This window comes from Scophthalmus maximus, chromosome 8 (assembly GCF_022379125.1).
Source record: "Scophthalmus maximus strain ysfricsl-2021 chromosome 8, ASM2237912v1, whole genome shotgun sequence".
Lineage (NCBI taxonomy): Eukaryota > Metazoa > Chordata > Actinopteri > Pleuronectiformes > Scophthalmidae > Scophthalmus > Scophthalmus maximus.
The window spans coordinates 5,944,702-5,962,345 of record NC_061522.1 but is presented as its reverse complement, the minus strand read 5'-3'; the positions used below and the strand labels follow the sequence as shown (position 1 = coordinate 5,962,345).

General features: G+C 46.3%; 1 protein-coding gene across 4 annotated transcripts; it reads left to right on the top strand.

Moving 5' to 3' along the window:
• Positions 1-1,222: 1,222 nt before the first annotated feature.
• Positions 1,223-8,173, top strand: LOC118312997 (cytochrome P450 4V2). Of its 4 annotated transcripts, XM_035638130.2 has the most exons (11): positions 1,225-1,586; positions 1,713-1,825; positions 2,184-2,269; positions 2,620-2,810; positions 2,902-2,971; positions 3,107-3,233; positions 3,353-3,526; positions 4,947-5,049; positions 6,380-6,514; positions 7,500-7,679; positions 7,758-8,173. In XM_035638130.2, exons 1-11 carry the CDS (start codon positions 1,394-1,396, stop codon positions 7,928-7,930), a joined length of 1,545 nt encoding a protein of 514 aa, XP_035494023.1. In that variant the 5' UTR covers positions 1,225-1,393; the 3' UTR covers positions 7,931-8,173. The 4 variants fall into 4 exon arrangements, with proteins under 4 accessions (XP_035494024.1, XP_035494022.1, XP_035494023.1 ...); XM_035638129.2 differs by having other exon boundaries at positions 1,224-1,586; positions 7,500-8,173; XM_035638131.2 differs by lacking the exon at positions 3,353-3,526 and having other exon boundaries at positions 1,223-1,586; positions 7,500-8,173.
• Positions 8,174-17,644: the final 9,471 nt, after the last annotated feature.

The window sequence follows — 17,644 nt, the reverse complement described above, 5'->3', positions numbered from 1 at the left end:
TACGTTGTCACCATTTCATCTGGCCACGGTTGTCTTAAGGAGTCATGAGCAACTACAGGGTGAGATGGAGCAGCAATCCGCAGTCTCTCCCTATTTACTATGTTTTTCCAATGTAAAATAAGACTAATAGTATAAAAGATAATGAGATACTCAGGCATATGTGCCTTTTTGTTGCTTTAACTAGACTCCACATTGACTGAATCTGCAAGATGCAGGATGGAGCGGGATGAGAGCAGCTGCATGTTTTCAATAGAGCCTTTGTGAAGTTTAATGTTAAATAATCACTTGGGTCGTAGCTAAGATTGGTCGTAGTGACTCCTTGACCTTTTCCCTACTCTCGGGCCAACAGTTTTAAAAATCAAGTCACAGATTACAAGGAAATTTACTTTTTTGTTGTTTTACACTTATATACTCACATTCAATTTATTTCAATTCTGGAAATGACCATATGTTTTCTCTAGCACCAACTTTACTGGTTGTAATTGTGTAATACCGTTAATGCACACTACTCTACCCTGCATTTGAGACATAGCTGTGAACTTAATATTGTTATTAATCTTTTGCAGTATATTTTTTATTTCAAAAAATTATATCGTCAAGAGCATAAGTTTGGTTGCAAAAATTAAATCAATAAAGTTACATATGATGTTCTTTTAGAAAAAATAGCAAAAGAAAAAGCGAAATACACTGTAAACCTCTGTTTCGCTGCAACGATAAAACAGATGTTTGGGCTCATCTGGCCGGAACCTGCAATACATTTTCACTGATGTTCAATACTAACTTCTTTTCATGACAATATTAACTGGAAAAAAAATTTGCGCAACAGAATCTTCAGAGATTAATTATGAAGCATTTATTGGTAGTTTTTATTCAAAACTACCAACCTATTGCAAATATGCACTTTAAATAATTATTCAATAGCTGAGCATATACAGATAAGTTGTAAAACAGAACTAGAAATAACCCGATGACCTAATTATCCCATAATATTGTGATTTCAAAAGCACCTCAAGCCGATGAACAGTGAATAAACTGCAGTTCGTGCTGGAGTTAAGGCTGCAATTCATTAACTTATCAAGTTGGACCTGAATGGCTGTTGACTTGCACAAAATACCAAACAAGGAGCGAACAAGTTGGGCAAAGGTCGCGCAAGGATGGTCAGCTATCAGATGGTGAATAATTAACATCGCTGTTGCATAATTGGCGCCGATATTTACATCCCACTCTGATTTTCAGGCTGAGTTTTCAGTGAATTTGCCCCAGAGGGAAGGTGGAGTGAAGGCTGGACACAGGTCACAGCCTCTGCAGTATATAATGAATGCATATGACAACAGGACTGCTACTTGAAACACACATACACCGTGTGTGAAAAAAAACATCTATTTGCCAAAAGATGGCACTTCTACCTGGAGGTTCCACGATACCTTTACTCGGTGTCGGCGTCCTCGTCGCTTTTCTCGCCTACGCCACCTGCAAGCTGCTCGGCGGCTACCTGCACAAATGGTTTGCGATGAAGCCCATCCCCGAGTTGGGGGGAACTTACCCCTTCATTGGAAATGCACTGCAGTTCAAAACCAGCGCGGGAGGTAAGGGAAACCATCGGCACGCTGCCGACACACAGACGTAGACCGCCGGGCCCAGTGGAACCCGTACGGTGCCGAATTGTGCCGACAGAAAGTGGCGGGAAGTGTAAAGTAGCCTCTCTGTTCCAGATTTCTTCCGTCAAATCGAGGATTTCACCCGCGAGTTTTACAGTGCGCCGCTGTTTAAGCTCTGGATTGGACCAGTGCCATTTGTGATTCTGTTTCATGCCGATACCGTTGAGGTACGCTCATCACGTACGTCGTAGACAGAGTAGTGCACACGCTTCTCTCTTGCACACGTGTCTGTCATCCAACAAATAAATAGAGATTCACTTATATTCCATCATAGAGATCTGTAAAGCAGTTTCAGCCTTTTTTTTTATATACACATGAATACAGCATTCACATACTATATACATTGCAAATAACGCACACATTTAATGAGGTGGGGGCACACATCTCAACCTTGTTACCTCGTCCTATTTAGGACGACGAGACACTTTAAAACACTGTTGATGCCTCAGACTGCAGCCACTACATTCGAAATGCCATTTGAAATACATAACATTCATAATAACATTTTTTTTTTTTTTTTAATAGACACTTCTGAATAACTCCATTCACTTGGACAAATCTTCTTCCTATGACTTCCTCCACCCTTGGCTCGGAACTGGTCTTCTCACTAGGTATGTACCCGCAGTTCCCTGCCCGATGTTAAAAGTCAGTGACCAGTGACAATGAGAAAAATATTGCAATAGGTTAATAATAATAAAGTTCATCGCTATATCTCTAATGAATACTGTAGATAGTCTAGTGCGTTAACAGTTTTGCACAATCACTGCCATGGAGAGGTTGGTGCTAGAGAAAATGATTTAATTTCCAAAATTGAATACACATTTTTTTTTAAAAAAGAAGACATCTTTATTGTAATCTGAGGCTGGATTTACAAATATTTTAGATGAATGAAAATGTTGGAGTTGGCCCTCAGCCTTAAACCCCCTCACCGATTTGTTTTTTTCCTCCTCCTCGCGATCAGCACTGGGAATAAGTGGCGCCAGCGGCGGAAGATGTTGACGCCCACCTTCCACTTCTCCATCCTGGCGGACTTCTTGGAGGTGATGAACGAGCAGGCCGAGGTCCTGGTGGAGAAGCTGGACGCGAAGGCCGGGAGAGGTCCGTTCAACTGCTTCAGCTACGTCACCCTCTGTGCCCTGGACATCATCTGTGGTGAGCGTGTGGCCACTGAGTGCGTGGAATGCAATGAAGTACCTCCAGGCCAGCACCAGGCCTTCTTTAAAACGTCTTTTTTTTTTTCCAGAAACCGCAATGGGAAAGAAAATTTACGCCCAGAGCAACGCTGACTCCGAATATGTCGAATGTGTGTACAAGTGAGTTGTTCTCATTTCCTGCTCTATTTTAAAATGCAGACAATAACGAGTTAAAATGATCGGAGTTTAATTTCATAATTTTTTTTTTGTCCTCAACTTCATAGATACCTGTATTTACTTATTTTTTGTCCCCAGAATGAGCGACATCATCAGCCGCAGACAGAGGAAACCTTGGATGTGGCCCAACTTTGTGTACCACCTCTTCGGCGAGGGCCGCGAGCACGACAAGACACTCGGGATCCTGCACTCGTTCACCAACGAAGTGAGTAAGGGACCCTAGTGGGCTGGCGATCGGCGCATACTTGTTTACGACACCTTTTGAAAGTGCGCGCGGGTGACACAAGGTCAGGAGGAACTTTGCCCCTCCCCGTCGCCCCTCAGGTGATACGCGACAGAGCCGAGAAGACGCCCTCGCCTGAATCGGACGGCGCGCCCGAGCGCGGCACAAGGAAAAGGCGGGCGTTCTTGGACATGCTCTTGGGAACCACGGATGAGAATGGCAACAGAATGAGCCACCAGGACATCCAAGAGGAGGTGGACACCTTCATGTTCAGGGTTAGTGGTCATTTTTGAAGCTGCACGGCCCCACGGCTCAATCTCTGGTTGGCAAGAAGTTGCTCATGGGGACGAAGTATCACCCAGCCCTTCAGTCCACAGAGAGAGTTGGAGTGTCTTTTAGCTTTAGCTTAGCAACGCATGCATTACTTTTATTATTTTCACACCACATAGGCGGCACAAGTCACCTGCACCCGCACCAAAGCTCGGCTGCATGTGTGCCAACTAAGACCAGGAAGAGAGCACATGTCATTGCAACGTTACGGTCCCTGCGCTGGCGACCGGTCGGCCTCAGAATTGATTTTAAAATCCACTTATTGGTAAGTGAAGCTCCTCTAATGGTTTTGGTCCAACCTATTTATCAGATTGATCAGATTGGAGAACCCACAAGTCTTCTGGTGGTGGTCTTTAATTATTACACCCGAGGTCAGAGGACAAACACCCACGGTGAGGAATCTTTTTTACTGTGGCCCACATGTCTGGAAATGCCGCGCCGAAAAAAAACAGAGGGCCGAACAAATTATTGATGTTTTGAATTATTATTATTATTTTGTGTGTTTAATATTTTTTATTTGCCTTTCTATTTATGCATCTTAGACTGTTTTACTGGTTCATATATCATGTTTATTTATTTATTTATTTTTTTTGATTGATTTCCTTTCAATAACTTAGTTTTTAATCTCTGGTTTTATAAGAAAATATATTTAAAAAAAAACCTCTATTTTATAATTCCATTATTTCATCTTTCTCTGTTTCTTATCTCTTTTAGTATTTTATTATTTTATATGACTCTTATCTTTGTTTACCCGCCTCTGGTGTTTCCTCTTTAGAAATTTATGAGATTTACAGTAGCATTTCCTCACTTTATTGTTATTAGGGCCCGAGCCATAGCCTGTCAGGCTGGCGAGAGCCCTATTGAGGATTATTATTATTATAAGCAAAGATTAAGGGCCTTTAAAAAAGTCCCTATTTTATGGCGATCACAAATGGCAGAGAAAAAATTTGCCTCGACAGCGCCTCCTACAGAAACGCCCCGACGTTGCACTTTTACCCAAAATGTACGACATTTGGGAAGCAGCTGTATCATGTCCAGACCTTCAAAAGAGTTCGTGGCAGCCCCTATCTCCGACCAGCAGGAAGTCGGACATTTTGGATTCAATTATTATTACTATCATTATTATTACTGTTATTGTTATTATTATTATTATCATTATTTTTTTTTAAAAAGCCAGATGTTTCCCTCGTGGAGCCCGTAAAAAGCGGGAAAAGGCGAGTGAATTTGTTTCCTTCATTCATGGAGAGGTTACAGAAAGCAACGCCAAAAGGAATACTATCACCCGCTTGACGTGTGGCAGATGTTTGCAAAGTGAAACTATGACGTTGCCGGGACCGGAAAAATACCTTTTTCTGCCTCTCGCAGGGTCACGACACTACAGCTGCCGCGATGAACTGGGCCCTGCATCTGCTGGGCTCCCACCCCGAGGCGCTCCGCAAAGTTCAACAAGAGCTTCAGGAGGTGTTCGGTAACAGTCACGTCCCCTTCTCCCTCTCTCTCCCTCTCTCTCCCTCTCTCTCTCCCCCATGATATCATTTGTTTTCCTGCCCGGAGGCCTTTCGACTCCTTTTGTTCTTCACGAGTGAAGGGGGATCCCTGTCAAAATACGTCGAGGATATTTGAATTATTTCCACTCATGTGCGGATCCACCATGCATTCTTTTGCCATGACGTGAGCTACGCGGCCTCGTCGCCATCACACATGTGAGACGTGCACCAGGAGGATCCAAAATTCTATTTGTTAGAGTTCCTGCATTATCGATGCACAATATCACCAAATAATCTGTTGATTCATGAACGGCTATTAAAGAAAAAGCAGGACGCAAATGTCTTGCCTAGTTTCAGACGGACACAATTCATTTGTGCCCCGTGGGCGTGTTTGGCTCACACTGACGCGTGGTCAGTATTTCGCCGTTTATTATTTATTATCCAGACAGAAATATTTGCCTGTAGGCAGGTGCACGACATGTGTTCTCCTTGTAGCAATCTGCCGAGGTGCAAGTGAGATGGCACTCCGATTGGTTCATGATCAAACATACGCACGATTAAGAAAGACTAGGCCCGTCACGATAATTACATTATCGACTCACCGTACGATACGTGAATGTGAAATCAATCATTTTATTGACCTCCAATAAACCGCCATTGTGTCTACATGCATGTTTTTCGACGTAAGAATGAACGTCAACAACAGTCCAGCGAAGTCTCGCTGCCTCTGTCCTCTCATCCGTTCTCGTCGTTCGAGTAATCAATTACTTTATTGGGCTATAGAGCGTCAGAAAATATGGATTTCTTATTATTTTTCTATATGTCTTCAGAGTGTTTTGTCTGGGGCCTAAACGCGAGTCCAAACCCCGGTCGACATTCCTCTCCTCACACAAATCGTGCAGGACGCGACGACCGAGCTCACACGACTCAGCATCAAACAAATGGTCGATATTATGGTTCATCGCAATCATTTCTGGGACAATATATCGTGCGACAACAAGACGCTATCGTGAGAAAAGCACTGAACACTTTTGAACCTTTGCGCCCGGCGCCGTGACATTTGAACGCACCGCGCGCTTAGATTAACGAAACACAGCCGCGTCTCATCGCTCAAACGCAACACATGCATGAGGGTGCGGTGTGTTATTGAACACTTTATCCACCGCGGAGGGAGGGAACCATAAGTAGGAGAAAGTCCAGCGGCGGGAAACTGGAGGTCAAACCTCTCAACAGCCGTCCCACCTGAGAACCACGCTCTCTGCTCTGTTTATTGTGCTTTGTGTGTTTTCTCCCCGTTCTCCCCGTGCAAAGGTTCGTCTGAGCGGCCCGTCACCACCGAGGACCTGAAGAGGCTCAGGTACCTGGGCTGCGTGATCAAGGAGGCCCTGCGCCTGTTTCCCTCCGTGCCTTTCTTCGCCCGCACCATCTGCGAGGACTGCCACATCAGTGAGTCGCACATGAGCGACGGGCCCCCTTCTCTTGAAATGCTCATTCGTCGCGGGGAAACAATACCCGAGGGCCGGCGGTCTCGCCGGATGCCGAGGGGGGGGGGGGTGAAGAGTCAGGCTTCCTCCGTCATTGCTTTTCGCACGCAGCATTTATTTCGTTTTTGGATGGTGCATGGTTGTGTGTGGTCGACGGTCGTTTGTTCAGTGTCCAAGTGCAGTTGAAGTGATTTGTTAAAAAAAAAAAGTAATAGCTGCGCGGTGGTGTGGTGGTTAGAAGGTTCTGGGTTCGAGTCCTGGTTCAAACCAACCAGGGCCTTTCTGTGTGGAGTTTGCATGTTCTCCCCCGTGTGTGCGTGGGTTCTCTCCGGGTTCTCCGGCTTCCTCCCACAGTCCAGAGACATGCAGAATGGGGTCAGGTTCATTGGAGACTCTGAATTGACCGTAGGTGTGAATGTGAGAGTGAATGGTTGTCCGTCTCTGTGTGTGGCCCTGTGATAGGCTGGCGACCTGTCCAGGGTGAACCCCGCCTCTCGCCCAATGTCAGCCCCCCCCCCCCCCCCCCCCCCCCCCCACACCCCCCCACCCCTGACCCTTAAATGGATAAAGCGGTAGATGATGGATGGAAAAAAGTAATAGATATAATAATAGTAATAAATAGTGAGGCGGCACGAAGCCAGTGAGATCACGACTAAATCAAACGGCATAAACTGCATCAGGTGACCAATGATTTCATATCTGTACTGTCTGCACAAATCAAGTGGTTGCACAGCAATCAATCAAGCTGGAACACATATACATACAGGTACAAAGAAATAAAGTGCATGTATAACCAATCAAAAAATACGGTGACGCAATGAAAATAGCATACAGCACAAATAAATGTAGTATGCCACATACTGTATAGTGCATCTTTGACTTCAGCCTTCCGCGATTTTCATCCACGCTTCTTTCCTTCCACCCTCACGCTTGGTTCCCACCTGCAGAGGGTTTCAAGATTCCCAAAGGGGCCAGCGCCGTCATCGTCACGTACGCTCTGCACCGGGACCCGCGCTACTTCCCCGAACCCGAGGAGTTCAGGCCCGAGCGCTTTCTCCCGGAGAACTCGGCGGGAAGGCCCCCGTACGCCTACGTCCCCTTCTCTGCCGGACTCCGCAACTGCATCGGTAAGAACGGGAGGGTCGGAGCGCCGACATGGCTGGAATACGATTCCCCGCGTACGTTCATTTCCCCGTGTCCGGCAGGTCAGCGCTTTGCACAGATGGAGGAGAAGGTGGTTTTGGCGTCCGTCCTGCGCAAGTTCGACGTGGAGGCCTGTCAGAGGCGAGAGGAGCTGCGGCCGGTGGGGGAGCTCATCCTCCGACCGGAGAAAGGCATCTGGATCAAACTGGAGAAGAGGACGACTTCGGCAGACTAGCGCCTGCCTCAGTTTCAGAGGTGCCTTATCTCGAAGTCCTGCCAGACCCTCCTCATGGGGGGTCGGAGGTTCGGGACGATGGGGAAAAACTGTGAATTCTGATTGTGATTGTCCTCATAATTATCACAAAGGCTGAGCCTTATTTTTCTTTTTTGAAATGCATTGAGATTGTTTTTCTTACACTTAAAAAAGAAGTGTTGAAATGATGTTAACAATAATTAAATATTCATTTTTCCCCCCTAATAAACTGGTCATTTTTGAAGCTCAGTGTTCATTCTCAGCCCGACGTGAATTAGATAAATGCCGTCACTGCCATCCACAGAAAACTGTAGGCCTACACGAAACTATTTGTTTGCAAGCTACAAACTCTTTAAATCTTAATATTGAAACTATTTTACGGCCTTTTTTTTGTCAGTAGACATCAAATCGCACGGAGTCAATTATTTTTCGGATTGGATTGATGAAACAGGCTTTCCATTATTTTGAGAGAGAAGGTGTGTGATGTGTTTGTGCAGGACGTCAGCTCCACCGTGTCCTCACGGGTGCAGAACAAGGCTCAATAATAGGCCCTTGTACATATTCATCGCATTTACAAACGCCGCAGCAAAGACGAGCCTTTTTTATCTGTGCAGAATTTCCTGCAAATAATAGAATTACTGACGGCAGAGTTCTATTTATCCGCTTCAGTTTCCGGATTCTGGTTCCTTTTTCCTGCTGTCAACTTTTATTCAGCACTTTTTGAACAAAAAAAAGGGACATAATTATGCCTACAGTGGTTTGAATAGATGTTTACCTGAACAGACACGGAAACATGTCAAAAGTCACATTGTTCATCGAACAACTGACTTCCAAAAGATTGCTTTGAACTCCGCCAAGAGACGGATTACGATTCCAAGTCTGCTCACGGACACGATCTTCATCACAGCCGGCGGCGAGGGGTCACAACTGGTGTCCATTATTGACGCGTCACAAAGGGGGGAGCAACTGCACGAGAGGGATGTCGACGACGACAACAACAAAAGGTCACGACCGCTGCAATTTCAAACCAGGACGCCTTCCCGTCGCCCTCTGTCTCAGGCCATATTCAATGACACGATATAACAACGCCCCCCCCGTCCTCCAATGGCATCATTGAATATCGTGAACCCCGTCACTTTTTTAGAAAACAAAAGGCCCCGCGGACCTAATGGCTCGCTAAGGGCTTGACATACATAGTGAGGAGCAGTAAAATATGGGCGTCATTAAACTGCCCTGCTTTCAAATACGGTGTAGTTCAGGCTCATGTCCAGAGAGGGGCAGCAGTGTATGTGTTTCTACATATGTATTGAAAGACGACGGGCACAAGTTCACCGTGTGTTGCACAGTGTGTGTGTGTGTGTGTGTGTGTGTGTGTGTGTGTGTGTGTGTGCGCGTGTGCGCGAGGAGAATGGGACGACGACTATGTAGGAGGCCATCATTCTCACGTTTCCTTAATGCAAGTGACAGCTGCACCTTGCCACATCTCCCACATCCCCAGATTTTCCCACGTTGCGCCGTCGGAGCGGCGCGCGGCGAACTGCGCATTGTCTCTTTGAAAAAAAGAAAGAAGAGCGGCCGATCTTTTGACACGTGTCCACGACGCCGGGAGCACTTGCTGCCAATCGCCGACAGCTCGAGGCCGCAACGCGCTCACGTCGTTTCGAAGGGGCGGGGGCTGAGCCGACCCGCCTCAGATTTCCAGCGGCCCTGCGGCTTCTGCTGAAGTTAAGAATGTGCAGGATGAACTCCACTCCCCGTGGAATACGGCTTCATTATCCTCACAACCTTCAACTCCCACTACGCCGTTACCCAATAATCATTACGTGGAGAGAAGACATCTCCAGTCGGCGGGTTCACCTGGTTTGACTTTGAAGAATTGGATTAAATTGCATTTAAACAACAGAGCCGATTCGTGTCGAGGCCATAGACCTCCGTTCTTGCAGGAAGCTTCTGGTTTCTGACCTTTCAGTGTCGAGTTGTCGCATGTTCTGCCTGCGCGCGCGTTGCCTCCCACGTCCTCCCACGGCAGCTGAGATCCATTTAAGGGAGAATGGAAATTGCCCAAAGGTGCGAATGTGAGCTTTTTTCTCCACCATGTCCAACCCTGCGATACGCTGGCGAACCTGTCCCGGGTGTGCCCCAGCCGTACACACCCTGGACAGGTCGCCAGGTCACCTGTCATTATAATGAATGTGGGACACTGTAGTTTCGATCAGGCCCAGGTACAATGAGATCAGATTTATCGTGAGCAGGAGGCGAGGAGTGCTTTTCCGTGCTTGGACCCCGGCAGGAAGTAGGAATCCCTCGGAGGCGGTCCTGAGAGTAAAGGTGCATCGAGATATGCAGGAGCCTATAAACACTGGTGGTGGTGGCGATGAGGGATGGAGCTCCACGTCGGGTCCTCTCGGACGATCTTCAGGAGACGGCCGAGGGGTCCGGGGTCGAGGTGCTGCCGGAGAGTTTGACGGCTTACGGGTGATTGAGCGGCAGATTGTGATTGGATGACGAGGGTAATAAAATCATTTAAAATAAATCATTTTATCATTACTATTCTAGGGTTGCGTGAACTGCGTGTACTCCATAGAGGGCATGAGCAAGAAGACCTCAACCCAATTGAAGCTTCATTAATCCACAAATGGAACTAGTCCATCTTTATATTTTCACTTTAATTCACATTTTTACTCCTGTTTAGGTCAAATTTGGCTTTATAAAAAAAAAGGACATTACACAAACTTTGTTGGGAAGTGGGAACGCCATACCAGTAACGGCTCAGGTCTCACTTCTTCGTGGCATCGGCTCCGCGAGACATTGGCAACATTCCTTTGAAGGTGTCCGTGGCGGTACAGCCTTGCTGTCGGGGTTGAGCCAGAGCGGCCATGCTCCCTCTGACCTAACCAGGCGGGTTTTTAAAAAAAAAACAACCATAATCTGCAGAGCTGCTGCTCACTGGAGGTTTTTTTTATTTCTTATTTTTTTGCACACAATTCTGAGTGAAACTCTCCGGAGGCGTGTTCTGTGTGTGAACGTCCCAGGAGATCAGCAGTTTCAGTCAAGTACCGACAGTCATGCCACGATCAAAGTCACTGAGATCACACATCCCCCCCCCCCCCAGTCTGATTTTGACCGGAAAATAAACTGACCTGTAAATACATATAAAAATATAAATGACTATTTTAATTCACTACTAAAAGAGGCAAAATTCAATTGAACAGATAAAGGCTAATGGCTTGTGGCTCACAAGTGGATGTAATAAAATCGATGTTTGATTTACTATTGTGCTGTGAAGTGCGGCGTATAGTAAATATTCAGGTTGAAACAAAAACCCGTTACCGAGCTGCAACCTATGAAGTCATTCCTCAGATCATTGCCGTTTGCCTTCAAAACAATGGAGTCGGATCATCGTTTGCACTAACGACCCACCGGCATCAGCGGGGAGCGGAGTGGACTGAAGTGGCGGCTGCTGCCTCGGGACACCAGAGGAAGGTGTAGCTCGGAAGGTGTAGTATTTATATCTACATCGCTCTCCTGACCTCGCTGGCCCACGGAGCACGGGGGGGGAGCGCTGTTGAGCGGGATGGGATGTGACAGTATCCCCGGATCTGACTGAGCATCATGCCGGAGCTTCATGACACACTGCTATCTCTATTGGTTCCTTTTAGTCGCTCAGCCACACACATGTATGTGCGCGCGCACGCACACACACACACACACTTCCAGACCCATCTCCCTTTTGCTCTCCCTTCTCCGCCAGCCTCGATTGTGGTCTTGTGTTCACAAGTAATGAATGTCCCTATTAAAAACCAAACTTGCATCGGGCTCGCGTCGCCCAATATGGAGGGAGGCCGGGGGGTGAACGCGTTCAGCAATGATCACACAAACCAGATAATCTGTCGTCCGCGAGCGTTGGCCGAGGACATCGCAGTCATCGCAAAAGGGAGGGATTTTCTCGGGGTTAAAATGAACCCGTCTGCGTGCCATCTTTGCCGTTCCCATAGAAACACGTGGGCCAGTTGGCCACCAACTTTGAAGTGGACGCGCGCGCGTTGCTCGAGGGCCCTTCTCCGCTCCCCTTTGAAGTACACCGCAAACACCCAATCTCACAGCCAAATTGTTTGAAATGTAGGTCATGGCTCCAATTTTACTGCGGCGGGGGCAAGGCAAAAAAAAACAAACACAAAAAGGAAAGAAGCCACAGCTCAATATATACCAGCGCTAAGTCCTTCATGTACCCGACTGGAAAAATGATCTTCCTATATTCATTTGTCATTCATCAGAAAAGCTCCTGGACATGCTTCCTTAAATCGAGTTCTATTATAAAGCAGCCGTGGGTAAACAAAGGTTTGGATTGGGGTCAAACGCCTCGTTGAAACTACCGATGAGCAGTCAAATCAAAGATCAGGCACTTTAAAGGAATCTACGGAGCCCCTGAGGGGACATGGCCACTATATATATATATATATATATATGTATATATAAAAGTTTCTGTTGCGCACGAGTAACTTTCTTTTTTTCCCATAATTGTGTTGTTCGCATATGTATAATCACCTGCAACGAAGAACTGATGTATTTTCGTCAACGTTGAATGAGTCAAATATAGCCACAGTAGGCGGGGGGAGATTCCCATCAAGCATTTAAATCAAAATGCTGAACTTTTGAAATTCAAGGGGGGGAAAAAAAGTTATCAGCATTTGTTGAAAACGTGTTCCCAGCAACTGACACAAAAAGCTCGGTCGGTATCAGTCACATTAACCACGCGGCTGAGGTCGAACACAAAGCAGAACAGAACAGATACACTGAGGGACATCTGATACGCGACCTCAGCGCGAGTCCTCCCTACTGTAGGGGAGGAGAGGAAACAGACGCACAGAAGAGAGCAAAAAGACACCAGGGGGTTTTGCGCGCTTCTCGTGGTCTGCCCCTCACCGGCCTCGCTGTGACCGGCCTCTCCGCAGCCCCCCGGGGTTCCCAGGCGGCCGCAGAGCAAGAGGCGAAGGAAGATGAACTTCGCGCTGAACGGACAGCGCTGCATCCGAAATTGCCCCGAGCCATAGGGAGCGGTGTGTCATCACCATTTTTCCGAGGGGCCAGAGGGAGAGAGCGTCGAGAGAGGCAAAGTGGCTCGATCAGCGGCGGGGCCGGACATGCACAAAGAGGGCCAAGGTGAACGCTTTGGCACGGCTAAAGACTCCCCTGCAGCTCTTGCTCCATTCATGCTCAAACTCTGACGTGACCATTCAAGTATCACAAAGAAAAACTCTCTTCAACACACCCTTGTCCAAAAGTTGGAACAAGTTCTCCAAAAGGGGATATTAAAACTTCACGGTTCCTTCTTTCCAGCGACTTTCTTCTACTGCCAAGCAATTTGATTTGTTTCTTCTTTTTTTTCTTTTCTTTTTTTAATCACAAAAGCTCGGATAACCGCTCGCACACAGGGACTCTTGTCCCACAGCATTTTTCCCAATCTGTTGAGTCTCTGCCAGTCTGTGCAGGACGCTGGACGAAGTTCTGCTCGTGTGAACACGAATGATACCAATTCACAGCTAAGTCACCGTATCCGTCCTGTCCTTCTTGTGCGTATTTGTGAAGGACATGCTGGCTAAATAAAACCCATCACAGAAAAATAGGAGGACAAATTGCGACGGGTCCAAACTGCCTGACCAAACAACCCAACCTCGCTGTGGAATATTTATTCTGGCAGCCACGATTTGGCCAAATACTAACTGTGCGTGTTGGGGAAAGCAAACGTGTCTTGTTGATTTGGACTGAGGAAGACTTGTTGTGCTCCGTTCATCCTCACCTCGCGCGTGTAAAAGTCAGAGCAACCTAAACTCTTGCTGCCTGACTCACCGGGTACCACACAGGTTCCGTTTGACATTTTTCAAATATCTTTATTGGGCTGAAGATGATGATGATGATGATGAGCAGAAACCGCATTTTTGGTTTCTGCTCATCTGAAATTGACACAATATGAAGACTAAATGAATAGAAAACTGCAAGTTATGGTATAGTATCGTCATGTGAAAGGCAATAAAACACCAACAACATCACATTTTGATGCAAAGTCAACGAAGCTTGTCATAACCGCTTGTCATTCATGTGATGCTAAATGTGTGAATGCTAACAGCTGATTTCATTGCACATTCACAACCACAATGACGGAACCGTGGTGTGACTGTCAATCATCTGTCTTTGCTCAACCCCCCGCAGTTGTTGGTCCTGTACTTGAACAAAGATGAAATAAAGATGCTTTCAAGGACTGTATGTGGGAATGCACAGTGTCCGCAAACGCCGCCTTTCACACACGTCTCAAGCTGACAGGGGGAATCTCAAACTTAGAGAGACCAGCTGTCTACGATTCTTTTCTTTTTTTTTTTTTTACAACCGAGCGCAAACAAAGGGAGCATAAAACTTGAAACCATTTCTACCTCTTCATTATTGGCTATTGGGACACGTAAACTCTGGGATTGAAAACAATACCTTTTAACGCTGAAACGGATGCAGACAGAAGAATTGCCTCATAGATAAGGATATGCTCCGTCCCAGGCATACAACCAGCAATGGCGGGTTGGCACTGAAATATGTCAGTAAAACATTCTGTAACAGAATTCATGTCTCATTGCATATGCATTCGTAGGGAGTACAGCAATATACGCACTCACACCACATGTTAGGGAATGAATTTGTTCTAGTTTGATACGGAAAAAAAGTTCAAAGCGACTTCAAGCAAAACATCTTGGTTTATATTTAATGAAAAGTACTTTTATTGCCTTGACCTAAGCTCATATCGGACTCACGGGACTCCTGCTCTCTGGTGCGACAGTCGTTCGCTTTGTACTTTCACCATCAATCCCGGCCACCTCCTCCTGTGACTGCGCTGTAGGTAATTCAACAAACTGTGGCCTCTAAACATGACCCAGCTGGTATTTTCTTCCCTATAAAACGTACTTGCTGTTGCACTTTAACTGTATGAAGATGTCATCTGAGGGCTGCAGAGAGCGAGAGAAAGCTCCTCCCTGTAAAAAATAAAGGTTTTAATAAGAAGGTTAAATTAACAAAGGCCTTGTCTTCATACAACTGGGGCATGATGGTATTCAGCTGGCTAAATAAGAGTTGGCGTAAATCAACGGATCCCAAAGCCTTGTTAGATGTATGCTACATCAACATGCTCTTGCGTTTTCGGGAAGTTTGGAAACGCTGCTGGCCCCATTTCCGTTTTAAAAACTCCTGGGTCATAACGCTCACTGTGAGCAACTGTTCCACCTTGTCCGAGAAAAGAAATCCCTCGCCAACTTTTGACCTTTCACAAAAGTTGAAGTTCCACGTGTATCATGTCTGATTTAATAGTCATTTGATGTGGCCATCCAAAAAGAGAGACAGAGAGAGCACTGGTGAATTCAGTCAGCCTTGAATGGGCTGCCACTCATGAGTGGAAAAAAGTGACAGCAGGCCAGAAATCACACGGAGATGAACAACAAGCTGTGTAAAGGACAAAAAGGCTGTTAGATCAAATACGATGAGGACGGTGTCATCTCTTCTTTGTAGCATTATCCTGCTTAAGACAGGATGAGAGAGAACAACAGAAGAGTGTTTCTTGCTACGCCTACAGCATGGCCTCATGTTGACCTCCTGGATTGTAATAAAAATGAATTTGGACTAATTTGATGGTGGTTAATGCATGGATAAACCACATTAAGCTAATTTTGCCCTAATCTTACACACACACACACACACACACACACACACACACACACAGACAAAAAGTCCCCAACCGCCCCAATTGTGCGGCCTTGTGTTTACTCCCCCAAGCTCGGGTCCTCTACCAGAGGCCTGGGAGCCTGAGGATTTCTTTGCAATATCTTAGCTGATCGTAGGGCTGCTCCCTTCTGGACAGAGATCGCGGATGTTGTTCGGAATCTGCTGGAGCCACACTCCCATTGGGGGTTCCAGCCTAGAGTGCTCCCATTACCACTGGCACAACTGTTGCGTTCACCCCTCGCGAGTCCATGAATGTCTTGTCCCAGTTGCCCACTTCTCATAAGGTTGCCCTGGTTCCCCAACAACTACCGCGGACCCGGGAGATTTTCAGAGCCAGTATGGAGCTCTTATTTGCAGTTGCATACATGTCTGAGGTAGGCCGGTAGCATTAAAAGGCCCAAACTGGCCTTACCAAGCCCTGACCAGGAACCACTCTGATAGGGAGTGGAAGCCCCGTCTCCTGTACTAAACTAAACTATACTAATCTTTGAAGGTTTAGAAAACCAATGGGACTCTTCCTAGAGTTGGTTAGTTGTCCATCAAAACTGAATAACTGGGCAGGGAAGGCCTTGGTCAAGGAGGTGACCAACAGAGCCACAGAAGTCCTGTGAAGAGATGGCAGAACCCTAACGAAGGATGACAATCTCAGCAGCACTTTAATCAGGACCTCGTGGTATAGTGACTTTACAAAAGGCCCTTTGGAGTTTGCCGGACAGCTTTTAAAAGGATTCTAAGAGAGTGAAGTCTGATGAGATTCTCTGGTCGGATTAGACAAAAACTGTTGTCTGAAGACCATGTCTGGCAAACACCAAGCCACCGCTCATCACCTGGTAAATACATCCCTTCAGTGAAGCCTGGCGGCGGTAGCACCGTACTATAGGGATGAACTGCCCCAGGGTGCATGCAACCTGAGACTGGTTCACCTTTCAGAACGACAATGACCTGAGGTCTGCAGCTGGAGTTGTTTCAGGAACAAGTCTCTCTGTCCTTGAGTTGCCCTGCCAAAGCCGAGACTTATAGACCATCTGTGGAGAGACCTGAAGACGGCAGTTCACAGACGCTTCCTATCCAGTCTGACGGAGAGGCTTGAGAGGATCTGCCACGGAGAACAGGATGAACCGCCCAAATCCAGTTGTGCAGCGCTTGCACACACTTACCCAAGAAGACGTGAAACCGTAACTGTGGCCAAAGAGGCCTCTGCAGAGTGCAGAAGTAAACGCATGGACACTTTTGAGCTATTTAAGTTTCAGGTCCTGTTAGAAGTTTTCACAAATCACATGCAACTTTAACAAAAAACAAAATGTCGCCCCTTCATTTGAAAGCTTCTTATGCATGTCGAACCTTTGCAAAAAAACCTTGAAGCTCTTGAATTAAAAACTGAAGCTCTGCGGGTTGCAGTTGTTGATGTTACTTTCCTGACCAAAGTTGCACAGTGCCGCATCACATACACACAAGTGTGAATCTGACTAATGTATCCTGCAGTTCTGAATATGCTCACAGAAAAAAGAGTTGGCAAAGATGGGCTTTCACACATAATGACTGAGATTATCCTGCTGACTCCACTGATCGGAACGTCTGATCTCACAGGAACTTGCAGGATTTAGCGTGAGGCCAATCAAAACATCAGGGGAAACCGACACCTGCACTCAGTATTCACCCCCGCCGAAAATATCTCTCACAGTGTAAACATAGTATTGTGTTACTTTAATGAAATGCCTTTAACATAAATCCAACTGGTGTAATGCTGTTCTATTTCAGTTTTGGTAGACACAGACAATGGCGGGTGGGTTTCACTTTAAATTTCATTAATAATTGTATTATAACATTTAGAATATAATATTTATATAGCTAAATAGATCAAATCTTCTGTCACAAAACACATGAAGATAATGTGTCATGCATAAAAATGAATGTGAAATATTCTCAAACTCGTGTGGCAAA

Excerpts from the sequence above, each read along its gene's own strand:
- LOC118312997 (XM_035638129.2), top strand. The coding sequence starts at position 1,394 with ATGGCACTTCTACCTGGAGGTTCCACGATACCTTTACTCGGTGTCGGC. Across the intron at positions 1,826-2,183 it reads TTCATGCCGATACCGTTGAG|ACACTTCTGAATAACTCCAT; the intron begins GTACGCTCATCA and ends TTTTTTTAATAG. Across the intron at positions 2,270-2,619 it reads GGAACTGGTCTTCTCACTAG|CACTGGGAATAAGTGGCGCC; the intron begins GTATGTACCCGC and ends CCTCGCGATCAG.